At 42.3% G+C, this 14145-nt stretch overlaps 2 protein-coding genes across 2 annotated transcripts; both read left to right on the forward strand.

Annotated features, from left to right (window-relative positions):
- Positions 1–598: 598 nt before the first annotated feature.
- On the forward strand, positions 599–5669 carry LOC133918516 (two-component response regulator ORR24-like). The gene is made up of 6 exons (XM_062362421.1): positions 599–1174; positions 1949–2101; positions 2827–3228; positions 3343–3419; positions 3746–4816; positions 5305–5669. Exons 1-6 carry the CDS (start codon positions 1021–1023, stop codon positions 5356–5358), a joined length of 1911 nt encoding a protein of 636 aa, XP_062218405.1. The 5' UTR covers positions 599–1020; the 3' UTR covers positions 5359–5669.
- A 1417-nt stretch (positions 5670–7086) lies between these two features.
- LOC133918517 (chaperone protein ClpB3, mitochondrial) lies at positions 7087–12661 on the forward strand. Its single transcript, XM_062362422.1, has 10 exons — positions 7087–7608; positions 8376–8594; positions 8701–8938; positions 9068–9263; positions 9408–9462; positions 9753–9903; positions 10273–10581; positions 10672–10937; positions 11035–11964; positions 12105–12661. The coding sequence occupies exons 1-10, from the start codon at positions 7330–7332 to the stop codon at positions 12408–12410; spliced, it is 2949 nt and encodes a 982-aa protein (XP_062218406.1). The 5' UTR covers positions 7087–7329; the 3' UTR covers positions 12411–12661.
- Positions 12662–14145: the final 1484 nt, after the last annotated feature.

A 14145-nucleotide genomic window follows, 5' to 3' on the forward strand; every position in this document is an offset into this window, starting at 1 on the left:
CACATGGCCTTAAGCCCTTAATGAAATTTCACTAATCCTATAAAAAATTACTATTACTAGCTGATCATCTATGTTGTTGATCCTATCATGCAAAGATGATAATCTTGATGGTCTTTTCGGCTAGCTCCATCCTTGTACCAACTAATTATATAGGTAGATCCAAAACTATTGCTGTCCTCGCCACTTTGTGGCCCTAATGCTCCAAGAAACAAATACATGAGAAATCAAAGTTTTTGCGGCACAATTGTTCTGCTCACGCTCACACCCAAATGTGAGACATATTGACAACAACTAAGGGCACATCAGGATATACACATATAACACTTATTTGGAACACAGAAATTTTCAGTGAAAATTTTAAGAAACTATATATATATATATATATATATATATATATATATATTTACTTCTAAAAGACCACGGAAATAATTTATGTTCCAAATAAAACCTAAAATCAAACATAACCGTGCGGACTCCGGTATGTTGTCCACAAATGCAGAATAGGAAAAACCAAAAGGCGACTCCAAATTAGCCTTAAAAAGACGGGGGCGCGTGCCCACGCAGAATACACGAGAGCAACAAACAAACCCAACCAATCACCCAATTCTGACGGATGAATGGATGGATAGCATATAAAGGACTGAATAAATGGCATGAAATATGGAAGCGTAAAAGGAAATGAAAGGGAGGCGAAAAAAAGCTTACCATCTTTGCACTGCATGATTTCCAATCCATTCACCACCTCTCTCTCCTCTTATTATTGGTTTCATTCATCCCCCTCTCTCTCTGTTTCTCCCCTCCCTCTCTGCTTTGGTGCTACTACCACGCACTCCCTGCTCCCCTGCTTTGACCTTGCTGGCGTTATCCGCCTTTCCCTGCCGTTTCTTGGATTTCTAGGATCCAAGAAACTACATCGCCAAGCTGCAGAAGAGGAGGAGTTCGGAGTCTGGGATTCCGGTGATCCGGGTGGGCGTTTCTTGATTCCTCGCCGTTGCTGTTGGATACGCGGAGGCGGAGGAGATGACCGTGGAGGAGGTGAAGCTTCAGGTGAAGGCGAACGGCGGGCATGGGGGCAGGGACCAGTTCCCCGTTGGCATGCGCGTGCTGGCCGTCGACGACGACCCCACCTGCCTCAAGGTCCTCGAGAGCCTCCTGCTTCGCTGCCAGTATCATGGTATATCGTCCTCCTCTCTTTCCTTCTCTTTCTTGGTCTCTCACCCAGATGTTAGGATTTGCGCTGCTTCCATCAAAATTGTATCATTGAGTCCTGTTTGCCCTTTTTTTTTTCGATTGGGTTATTTGCTTGGTTTGATTTTTGTTGTTTGCATGCCTTTTTTGCGGCCTATTTTCGTTGTTTGCGTGGTGAGGTGACAAAAGATTTGGGCTCCTGGTTTTGCATTCACATATGTAGTTCGTAGCTCTCACGGCTTCATGCCCCCCCTTCTTCCTGTTGGTTTGGCCTCTTATTTTCTCGTGATGTATAATGTCAAATCAAGATCAGTTTTTTTTGCCCCCTAACAAAAATAAAAGATCGGAATTCTCTTTTTTCGTGCACATGTTTATTGGAATAATCATATGTTGTAAATTCTGCGGTTTTCTGGACTGCTACGTGATTTCTATACTTCTCTAATCTTGAGTTCCACTTTTGTTTGGTGGTCTATTTTCGTTTTCCCTGATTAAATTTTCTTTTTTTTGGGATGATATTTTTCGCTATATTTCAGCGACTGATTCTTCCGAGAATTTTACAAAAGACTTGCATCTGCGTAATGTGTTGTTCTTGTCTTCGACTTCGGTCTAATGTGTTTGGATTCGACTTGTCAGTTAATCTTCTGATCTATTTTCTCTTGAGTGATTCTTTCACAGATTTGACTCATATGTGTAATATGTTCTTCCAGTCTTTGACTTGCGCGCTAATGTGTTTGGATTTGATGTGTTTGTGATGTCGCAGTGACAACAACTGGGCAGGCAGCAACAGCCCTGAAGCTGCTGAGGGAGAAGAAGGACCAGTTTGACCTGGTGATCAGTGATGTCCACATGCCAGACATGGATGGCTTCAAGCTCCTCGAGCTTGTGGGCCTCGAGATGGACCTCCCGGTCATTAGTAAGTCCCGTTGCCTTCGTGTCATTATTGCTGTCAATGATATGGAAAAATGGCATTGCTTGAAAATGATTGTGGAATGAAAAGATTTGGTACATATGTCTAGTTTGGTTTTACTTCCTTTGGACTGCTGAACTGTGGAAATTTAGGAAACATGGATCTTTTCTAGTATTGAATTTCGAAAAAAAATACCTTCATTGTCTTTGTGCAATTGGTTATGACGCTGTATTGTTCAATGTGTCATCCAATTTAGGGAAATTTGATTATATGTCCGAAGTTCATCATCCTTTGATAATATGTCCCACATACCAGTTTGTAACAAAGTTTATCCTTCACCTCTTTTACCCAATACAAAATTTTGTTATAAACTTGCCCTGTGGGACATATGATCAAAGTATGATCAACTTCGAGCATATCATCAAAGGTTAATCAACTTTGGGACATATAATCAATTTTCCCTCCAATTTATTAATTTGGGAAAATGAGCCTTATGAAAACTGTGCTCAGCATGTGCGACTACTGAAAAAGAAGTTAGAAAGGACAAAAGTCTGCAAGCATAGTGAAGGCCAATTAGTTTCCTATAGAAAGTTCATTTATTTTCTAAAGTTCAATGCATAATGAACGTTGCTTATGCATTTCTTTTTTTTATAATGTAGCCACAGTGTGAATTTTGTTACATTTTTAAATTGTTTGTTTGAATTCCGAAACTGTCCATATATATCATGCAGTGTTGTCTGCAAATGGAGAGACACAAACAGTCATGAAGGGTATCACCCATGGAGCATGTGACTACCTGCTGAAGCCAGTGCGTATTGAGCAGTTGAGGACGATTTGGCAACATGTTGTTAGGCGGAGGAGTTGTGACGCCAAGAACAATGGTAATGATAATGACAACGACAATGCCGGTAAGAAGGTGCAGTCAATGAATGCTGAAGGTGAGAATGGTGGTGCTAATCGCAACAAGAGAACTTCACGCAAGGGTAGAGATGATAATGGAGATGATGGTGATGATTCTGACGAGAACAGTAACGAGAATGGAGACTCGTCGAGCCAGAAGAAGCAAAGGGTCGTGTGGTCTGTTGAATTGCACCGAAAGTTTGTGGCTGCTGTCAACCAGCTTGGCATTGATAGTAAGAGCTCTTATTTCATGGCTTAGTTATCAGAATATTCACTAATTATTTTTTTCCAGATTCATTCTATTATTTGTGAATCATAATAGCATGCCTTTGCATCTATAAATGCAGAGGCTGTTCCAAAGAAAATATTGGATCTCATGAATGTTGAGAACATAACCAGGGAGAATGTTGCGAGTCATTTGCAGGTTTAATTCCTGTCCTTACGTTTTATCTCATATTTGCATTTCTATGACAATATTTCTACCATGTTTATTGTTAGATAACTTTGGATCAAACTTTTGTTCATTATGATTATCCTAACTATAAGCTCTAATACTTTATCTTGAAAGAGGATTTGTTTTGAATTTGATAAATGTAGTTCATAATGCACATGCGCTATATTTTCTTGATATTTTCTTCATCTTACCAAGACTAAATATTTCTTTGCTTTCTTCTGTATCTCAATTTCTTTTTCCTTTTTGCATTTAGAAGCACATTTCATCTATTCTTATTGGTTTGTTTGTTATTTCAGAAGTATCGGCTGTATCTGAAAAGACTCAGTGCTGATGCAAGCAGGCAGGCTAACCTTACTGCTGCATTTGGAGGAAGGAACCCCGCTTACATCAACATGGGACTGGAAGCCTTCAAGCACTACAATGCATATGGGAGATACCGGCCAGTCCCAACTACTAACCATTCACAGTCAAACAACCTTCTTTCTAGGATGAACTCCCCTTCTGCATTTGGGATGCATGGTTTGCTGCCTTCGCAGCCACTTCAGATCGGGCACACCCAGAATAATCTGAGCACTTCCCTCGGCAACGTAGGAGGGTTGAACAACAGTAACCTGATTGCGCACATGTCACTGCAGGATAGTAGCAAATGCTTTCCTACTGGTCCTTCTGGTAACTCTTTTGCAAACATATCAAATGGCAGACCGTTGGCTCCGGCAAATAACATGCCGTTACAGTCTCTTGAACCAAGCAACCAGCAACACCTTGGTCGGATGCATTCATCTTCTGCAGACCCATTCAACTCATTTGTTAGTGAGTCTACCCAGTTGCTAGATCTTGGAAGATGCAACACCACCTGGCCAACTGCCGTTTCATCCAACATTCAGGAACTTGGTCAGAAGGACAGCATGTCCCAAGCAACCCTGCGTGTGAATGGCCCCAAGATCGAGCCTCTCTCAAGCTTTACATCCCCATCCAGTCAGATTCCCTTGCTGGGAAATGAAATGCAGAGCCAAGTAGCATCACTAGCCAGCAATGCTCTTCCAATGCCATTCAGTCAGGAAGCAGTGTCATTCACATACGGAAGCAGCACAAACTCAAGAGAGATGCTGAATAACAACCTTGCACTCAGTAATTCTGGCATCAACACCTCATTGCCGAACCTTCGCATAGACAATTCTGTTGTACCAAGGAAGACACTGGATGGTGGGAATTCAGGTGTTGTTGTTCCCCCTCTGCATGATGGCAGGATTGAGCAGCAAGCTGTTAGTAATCAGCTAAACTACAACAACGAACTCATGGGGACAAGTAGGCTGCAAAGGGGACTCAGTGGTGGTTTAGATGACATTGTTGTCGACATGTTTAGGCTGGTATGATCTTATCTTTTTATCTTCTTCAACAGATATCTACTAATGTTAACATTCCTTTTAGGTAAAAAACCAGCCAGGTAATAATAGTTATTAGTAGGTCAAATATTGATAACTTAAACTCATTAAGCATCTTCAGGCTACATGAATCAGTCAGACTTGGCCCTTTTCAAACAAAACTTCAACCTCTGGTTTCTAAACTCTAAAGAGAAATTGTCGATTCTACCCGCCAAGATGTCCTCCTTTTCCACAAGCATGTATGTTCTGGTTTCTAAACAACACCACATCTTACAAACAGTTTTATATTCTCTGCTGGGATGATTGCCCTGAATATATTTTTACATATATCTAACACTTCCATGATTCTCTTTACTTAGTCTCCATGTGAACTGCCTTTTTGTGAACTTCTGATGATAGCCTCCGATGTAATATTGACAAGTTTTCTGAATACTAGGTGGGAATATCTAACCTAGTTAATTCTCTGAATGCAGGACCGCACAGACGATGGCGCCCCCTTCATCGATGGGGACTGGGAGCTGGTCTAGTAGGTTTCGGTTCCCTACCTACATCAGCCTTCGTGTGAGATTTTTCGCATCTGTGAGGGTCGGTGGTTGATTGGTCCATGATAACTGCCTGCTCAACGTTGTTTATAGTAGCAAGTCTTTTAGTCACAAATGCCTTTTGCATTTGGTTTGTCCAGTTTAGGGACTAGGCTCCAGTGTTATGTCGAACAACAACCGAGTGGTATTTGGTACCTTAACTCGTATGGCTATGTTAAGTCAGGTTACTCAAGGTATAACTGGTTATCATGAGATATATATAGTTTGCTTGATGAGCCAATGAACGCTTTTCGTTATATTTGTTGGTGATCTTTCTGTTACTCTCGTTGGCGATATTGGGGGAAGCTTGCAATGTCAGGAGATCTTGAGATTTTAGCAGATTGTTGCTGTTTCCAGAATCAACTGTTTTGCTATTTGCATGAGAGCTTGGTAGCCGTATTAAAACATCTGCGTTTTTTGAACAAAGGCAGATGACCCAGCTTTGTTCATGCACGGAAACACTGAAGATTTTGTTTGGGTAGTACAGTCGCATCATGGTGTGCTTACTCACTCTCAGAGCTGGAATTTCTGAGATTGCTAAATTTTTGGATGAGATTTCTGAGCCAGTATCTGAATTGAACCTTTATCCTGCTGTCTGGAACTGAAGAACTAGCTGAATATATACCTTCTCCTTTTATCGTAGCTGTCAAGTGGAACCCACGGTACCGTCTAGACGCTGGCCACCGATGTCTCGAATGAACGGTCTAGAGCAGACGATAGATGGGCATGGGATCACGCACAGTCTGCCGGGCAAATGCAGGAAACCACCGCACCTTGCAGAAGCTTCTCGGATTGCAGACGGCTATCAGAACCTTCGTTTACGTTGAGTTTCCTGCTAGGAAGGTAGTGATAAAAATTATAAGTTATAAAGTATATAAGAGAATTAACAGATAAATAAGTAAAAGGGATGAATGAACTAGATAAATTATGAAGGGGTTTGGTTGCTCACATATTTGAGCCTAATTTGTAGCAATTTTTTTCACTGAGTGCAGCTGTAGTAATTTGTTTGGTTGTTTGTATTTATTTAGTCTGATTTAGAAAAGATGGTATTTAGTTGTCCGCATGAAGATCTATTGCATAAGAAAAAAAAAATAAGTATTATCATAATATTTATTTTATATATTATACTAATATAATAATTAATTTATCATATTAAATCTTAATATTCTTTAAAATACATTAATACCATCTAAGAGTAAGACGCGCTGATCGTATACTTGCTCCGGTCATAAATATTTGTCACTTTTGATTTTTTACGATGTTCGACGTGCAACTTTGACTATTATTTTTTATTAAAATATAGTTATAATATCTAATAAAAATATTTTTAAGACAAATTTATATGTGCGTTTTTTATATTTTCAAACCAAATATTTTAAAAGCTATTGACAGTCAAAAATTTAAAAGTTTGACTTAGATTTTGATAAAAAAAATAAGTAAGTATAAACGGAGAGTACTTGATAGCATCATTAACCGAGCACTATGCTATATTCAGTGAGTCTAGCTCTACAGAAACATATTTACATCATATATCTACAGAACCAGTCTGATCACATATATTTACATTTTGAAAATCAGACTCAAAATAACGCACAAATAACAAACACCCCACCACCGCAGCGTGTCCTATAAATCAGATTAAACCATATACAAACAACCAAACGGACGCCGCGTCCAAACTCATCGAAGTTGCCTTTCCCGAAGCTTCTCCCACCTTCGATTCCCTTCGCCTCAGCTGCTGCTGCTTCTTTTCTTTCCCCTTCTCCAAGCATCGCTACCTCTCTCCACCCTCCCACCCCACTCCACCGACCACCGCGCCGCCACAAATAATCGAAGCGACATCCACGCGGCGCAACCACTTGGCCTGCCCAGCCCACGCCGCCCCCGCTAACCCCTAAACCCAAACCCCTCCTCGCGATGGCGCGCTCCGCCGCGACCAGGCTCGCGCGCGCCGCCCGCGCCGCTGCCGCCGCTCGTCGCCACGCTGCCGGAGGCGGCGGACGCGATGTTTTCCCGCGAGCCCTCGCGCCGCGCGCCGGAGATGCTTCCGCCGCCGCCGCGGCGAGGAGGCCGCCGTGGCTCGCTGGCGTCGGTCGTTTTCCCGTCGGTGGCGGGCTCCTGGTGCCGCCGCGCCGCCTGTTCCACTCCACGACACCGGCTCGGTACAGCGCCGCCGGCACCTCTTCCTCGTCTCAGGTTCGGGGTTACACATGCGCCGTTCAAGTGTGTCTGGTTTTTCTGCGGCGATTGGTTGCTAGTAGTGGCGATTTGATTTCATCCAGGGCTGTAGATACACTGCGAATCGAGCACTTGGATCGTGAAGCTCTGTAGTATTAGATGCTTGTAGTTCTGCTAGAAATTCGTGGATCCCGTACCGATAATTTGCTGCATCATTTGTATAATATATGATTTTTACTGTGGTCAACTAATTTTTCAGTTTCTTCTCTGTTCTTCACCTGTATAATAATTCCATGTGCTCACGGCTCATGTTGCGGTACATGTTTAGATGGTTCTTCCTATATATTGATCTCAATCCATTGGCTTGTCGGTCATTGGAGCTCTAATATCAAATGTGTTGTATGGTTTTGTGGGGTGAAAGATTTGGGTAGCTCCTAACTTAAGAAATTGTGGCATGAAAAGGAATGAGCTTCGGTGAGGTGATGCTTTGGGTGCTTGCTGTTATCATGTTGTCGGACTGGTGGTACTGCTTAGTTGTATTAGTGTTTAAGAGGTGTCTTCGCCCATCTTGGGTTGGTCATTGTACCCTCCTGTCCTATTAATAAAAAGAAATAAAATGAATTATGCTTGGCTTGTACATAAGTCGTCCGATCATGCGTTTGTGTGTTGGAAACAAGTCTGGCAGAATGTGAATGTAGACAACATTTGGACACTGCTTGCAAACAACTCTCGACTGATATCTTAATCTCTTCCGTTTTTTTATTTTAAATTTTCGTGACAAACAGATAGCGCCAGGAGAATTCACTGAGATGGCCTGGGAGGGCATTGTTGGTGCAGTTGATGCAGCAAGGTTGTCGAAACAACAGATAGTGGAATCAGAGCACCTGATGAAAGCTCTTCTCGAACAAAAGGATGGATTAGCACGTAGAATATTTTCGAAAGCTGGAATAGACAACACATCAGTCCTGCAAGCTACTGATGAATTTATTTCTAGACAGCCGAAGGTATTAGCTGTAGCAGTTTTTTTTTATAGATTAGAGGAATTGTAGTGGTTCTGTTTGATAAGATAATAGTATAGGTTTGAGGCTTAAGTACTTCTTTCTTTGATAGGTCTCCGGTGATACAAGTGGGCCAATTATAGGGTCAAGTTTCGTATCGATCTTGGATAATGCAAAGAAGCATAAAAAAGAGTATGGTGACGAGTTTGTCTCAGTTGAGCATATACTGCGAGCATTCACATCAGATAAAAGGTTTGGGCAGCAGCTGTTTAGAGATCTGAATGTTGGTGAGAATGATCTGAAAGATGCTATTTCAGCTGTACGTGGAAGCCAACGAGTCACAGATCAGAGTATGTCTAATCAGTTACATATTTTTCCCTTTTTGTATCGGTCTTTGCTTGGTTCTTTCACCAGAGGTCCTGTAATTTCTGTCCTATGTTCATAACTTTATTCGGCTCTAATTGTTTTTCCGCTGCCAGATCCGGAAGGGAAGTACCAAGCTCTAGAGAAGTATGGTATTGACTTGACAGAATCAGCTCGGCGTGGAAAACTTGATCCTGTTATTGGTCGCGATGATGAAGTGCGCAGATGCATTCAGATCCTTTGCAGGAGAACTAAAAACAATCCTGTTATTATTGGCGAGCCTGGAGTTGGCAAAACTGCTATTGCTGAAGGGTGATTACTTGTTCTCAGTTTTTGCTGAAGAAGTACAAGAGCATATGGGATGCCATTCTACCTTATCTGTAGATCTTCAGTAGCATGCCTACAACTTAGCTTCTTTGATCATGCACTAATAAATTGTCTTGTTATTTCTCTCAGATTGGCTCAGCGTATTGTGCGGGGAGATGTTCCTGAACCTCTAATGAATAGAAGGGTATGCAATCTTTCTGCTTATCTGGTTGATTTAATGCCACGGACAAGAATATTTATGCTACTATGACATAGATAACTTTTAATGCATACTTGGCATGAACTAAATGAATATGTACATCTAAACAATTCATTCAGGAATTACAATGTAATGTAATATGCAGCAATCAGATAACAAAAGGCATACTATCAATAACAGAAAAGAACAGATGCGTACAGTCATTTTAATATCAACACTCAACAATGTAATGGGCTGTTCATTCTGATGCCGTATATACACATGCAACAATACAGCTTATTTCATTGGATATGGGAGCACTACTTGCTGGGGCTAAATACCGGGGTGATTTTGAGGAGAGACTTAAGGCTGTTCTGAAGGAGGTCACTGCTTCTAATGGACAAATCATCTTGTTTATTGATGAGATCCACACTGTTGTTGGTGCAGGTATGTATTTCTCTGAGTATGGTGTTTGTCCACTTCCATTTTTAGCTTTACTGAGCTGGTCCTCAAGGCCTAAATAGTTTAGCCATTAATATTTTTCCTTCAAAAGTTAATCCCTACAATTTTTTTATTGTAGCAAGGATATGCCTATAAACTTGGAAAATAGTAGTCTGAGCACTAGTTCGAATGTTATAGAAACTCATGCTATTATATATTTATTTTACATTTTTGTTTGTTTGCTGCTGAGCATTAAGTTGTAATTGCCTGATTTTATCAAATCCACATGTATAACACAAACTGGGAGAGCCTACGCAGTTGCACCTGACTGCATGAGTATTATCATTCTTATGCTTCACTTTAATCTTGCATCAGGAGCCACCGGTGGAGCAATGGATGCCGGTAACCTGTTGAAACCAATGCTTGGCCGTGGAGAACTCCGCTGCATTGGAGCAACAACATTGGATGAGTACAGGAAGTACATTGAGAAGGATGCTGCTCTTGAGCGTAGATTCCAGCAGGTTTATTGCGGTGAGCCAGCGGTTGAGGATACTATCTCCATACTACGTGGCTTGCGAGAGCGATATGAACTGCATCATGGTGTTAAGATATCAGATGGAGCTCTTGTTGCTGCAGCAGTTTTATCAGATCGCTACATTACTGGACGCTTTTTGCCTGACAAAGGTACTGCATATACTGCAATATGGAACAGTTTGAGTGGCAATGCATTATTATATTTATATTCTTTCTAAAGTTCTTCATTTGTGTCTGCAGCCATTGATCTAGTTGATGAAGCAGCTGCTAAGTTAAAAATGGAGATAACATCGAAGCCTATTGAATTGGATGAGGTAGATAGAGAAATAATAAGGCTAGAAATGGAGAAGCTCTCATTGAAGAATGATACTGATAAAGCCTCCAAAGAACGGTTGAGCAAGCTTGAAGCTGAACTAGAATCTCTCAAGCAGAAGCAGAAAGACCTTTCAGAACATTGGGAATATGAGAAGTCCTTGATGACCCGTATAAGATCAATTAAAGAAGAGGTAGGTGCTTGCATTATCTTTTGTGTGTTAATAGTTATTTACAGTTTTGCCATGGCATCATGTGGGCTATAATTCTCTTTTCTTCATCTTGGCATAGACTGACAGAGTTAACCTGGAGATTGAAGCTGCTGAGAGAGAATATGATTTGAACCGTGCTGCTGAACTCAAGTACGGAACACTTTTATCTCTACAGAAACAGCTAGAAGAGGCTGAGAATAAACTTGCTGAATTCCAGCAATCAGGAAAGTCAATGCTTCGAGAAGAGGTGACTGACATTGACATTGCTGAGATTGTTAGCAAATGGACTGGTATTCCAGTGTCCAATCTTCAACAATCTGAAAGGGAAAAGCTGCTGCTTTTGGAAGATGTACTCCACAAGAGGGTTATCGGCCAAGATATTGCAGTCAAGTCAGTGGCCAATGCTATCCGTCGTTCTAGAGCAGGCCTATCAGACCCTAACCGTCCAATAGCAAGCTTCATGTTTATGGGCCCAACAGGTGTAGGCAAGACCGAGCTGGGTAAGACACTGGCTGAATTCCTTTTCAACACCGAGAATGCCCTAATACGGATTGATATGAGCGAGTACATGGAAAAGCATGCTGTCTCCCGCTTGGTTGGTGCCCCACCTGGGTATGTCGGTTACGATGAAGGTGGCCAATTAACTGAAACTGTTCGCCGGCGGCCTTACTCGGTCGTTCTCTTCGATGAAATAGAGAAGGCGCACCATGATGTCTTCAACATCTTGTTGCAACTGTTGGACGATGGAAGGATAACTGATTCACAGGGTAGGACAGTCAGCTTCACTAACTGTGTCATCATCATGACCTCGAACATTGGTTCACCATTGATTCTAGACACGCTTAGAAACACAACAGATAGTAAGGAGGCAGTGTATGAGATAATGAAGAAGCAGGTGGTCGAGATGGCCCGGCAAACATTCCGACCAGAGTTCTTGAACAGGATAGATGAATACATTGTGTTCCAACCACTGGACACCGGAGAGATAAACCACATTGTGGAGATCCAGGTAAACCTTTAATAATTCTTTTTAAATGCATGCTTGATAGATCTACTTGAGTCTTACTATCAAACTTCAGTTACGTTGTTTTTTAGGTGTTTGCACATAGTTGGCCTGCTCTCTAAATTTTAAACGTTCCATGCTTGCAGTTGAACCGAGTCAAGAACCGGTTAAAACAACAGAAGATTCAACTTCAGTATACACCAGAAGCTGTGAAGCTTCTTGGTTCTCTTGGCTTTGACCCTAACTACGGTGCTAGGCCTGTCAAGAGGGTGATTCAGCAGATGGTGGAGAACGAGATTGCTCTTGGTGTCCTGAAGGGTGATTTCAAGGAAGACGATACCGTCCTCCTGGATGTGAATTCTTCCGCGATTGCAAAAGGTCTTGCTCCACAGAAGAAACTGGTCCTGCAGAGGTTAGGAAACGGAAATGAAGAGTTAGTTGCCAATGACTAGGAAGCCGGGGTTTACCTTGTAGAGAGAGCGTTTCGGTGGGAAGATAAGCAGCTGCAAGGTCTGCGTTTTCTCCTCTTTGAAGCTTAGCTTGGTTTTGTAGGTTCTTCTGAAGTCGTGTCCAGTCTCCGGTGACATAAAACGTGATTTTGCAAATAATGATCACTAGAGAACGAGGACGGTCTAATCGGAAGAGTTGAGTGAATATCTGTTTAGAACTTTAGATAACTTGTACTTTTAAGTCGTTTCATCTCTTGAGTTTTAGTTATATTTATTAGACATTCAGGGCTGGGCTTGTGAATAAGTAATAAGTCTCCCATGATTTCTTGGAATGGTAGTTTGGTCAGATTCGTTGCTCAGCGTACTATCGCAGTTTGGTACTTCCATTAATCCGTAGCAAATTGAGTTATACAAAGTAGTGGTCAAATCCATGAATTGGAGATGTGAAGTCAACCACGCCATGTAAAAAAAACTGACTATATAATCTTTCTGTGAATTGCGATACCAAAGTATTGGAGGCGGAAATAGGGATGGGTATCATCAGTTGCCCAACATTATTGGCTTTAGCAACTGCCATGTCCTCAACGTATAGACCATTACGGGCCTACATATTAGTGAGACCGTTGATTTCATTTAATTTCGCCGTTGGCTGCAGGGCACAATCAGTCAAGTCACAGGCTCCACGCAACCTCGAACCTTTGTTTAGGGTTTTACTGGGCATTTTTATCAGTTCTTACATTAGTAACTAACGTATATCCCAATAATTGATATTACATCCGATGACATGATGAGGTGCTTTGTGTGTGCATGCAAGGGCCTAGTGGAGCGAACACAGAGGCTCGGGAAGTGGAGAGAGAGGTCATGCGGTGCTTACCGGGAGCTGGTGAGGTCAGGTGGTGGCTAGAGTGGGAGAAGACGGCGACGGCTTGGTTTTGCTCCGGCTCCAATCAGTCCTTATTGGTTCCTGAGCTGTACAAGGGGCGCTGGAGTGAGAGGAGGGCACAAAGAGGAGAGCATGACAGAGAGGGAGAGCGATGGCTTAACGTCAGAGGAGACTAACGATGGTGGCCAGAGATTGGGGAGGAAACATAAGAGCAGGGCCGGCCCTGGAGGGAAGCAAGCGGGGCGGCCGCCCAGGCCCCCAAAACCCAGGGACCTCTCTCATATCCTGCATCAGTGTATAGTATAGGCTTTGGCTATTGCCAGTTGGCCAATTGACTGGCCCAAAACCAAAAGAAACAGCTTTGTTGGATCAGTCATCAGTGCATGGGCCCGTATGGGGTTTGGCGGTTCAGCTTTGTATTGTGCAATTGTGGCCAACAGAACAGTGCGACTGCTGTGCATAGTCTCCTAGTTCCTCATCTCAGTGATTCAATGATGTGGCCAACACAATGATTCAACGGATGGTCTTGTGGCTTACCAAGATTGCAGTACAACTCCTTGTCTTCTCGAGCCTCGAGGTTTAGGTGGCGCCATGGCAGTACTTTGAGAGTTCAAGTGCGACTGTGCAAGCCTCCGATGATAGGCCGACATGATTACAAGAAGCGGAGTTCAGGAGTTGAACTGCCATTCAACAATCGATTGATTTGGTTCTAGTGAGTTCGGCGACTTGTCCTTTGGTGACACAGATTAATTAACTAATCATCTAATGATTTGAATATCTAATTGACTGTCGATGATCTTCTCGTATTCTCGTGTAGTCCTATCCTAATCAGTGACTCGGTGACTTGGCAATTGG

Source organism: Phragmites australis, chromosome 5, assembly GCF_958298935.1.
Source record: "Phragmites australis chromosome 5, lpPhrAust1.1, whole genome shotgun sequence".
Classification (NCBI taxonomy): Eukaryota; Viridiplantae; Streptophyta; class Magnoliopsida; order Poales; family Poaceae; genus Phragmites; species Phragmites australis.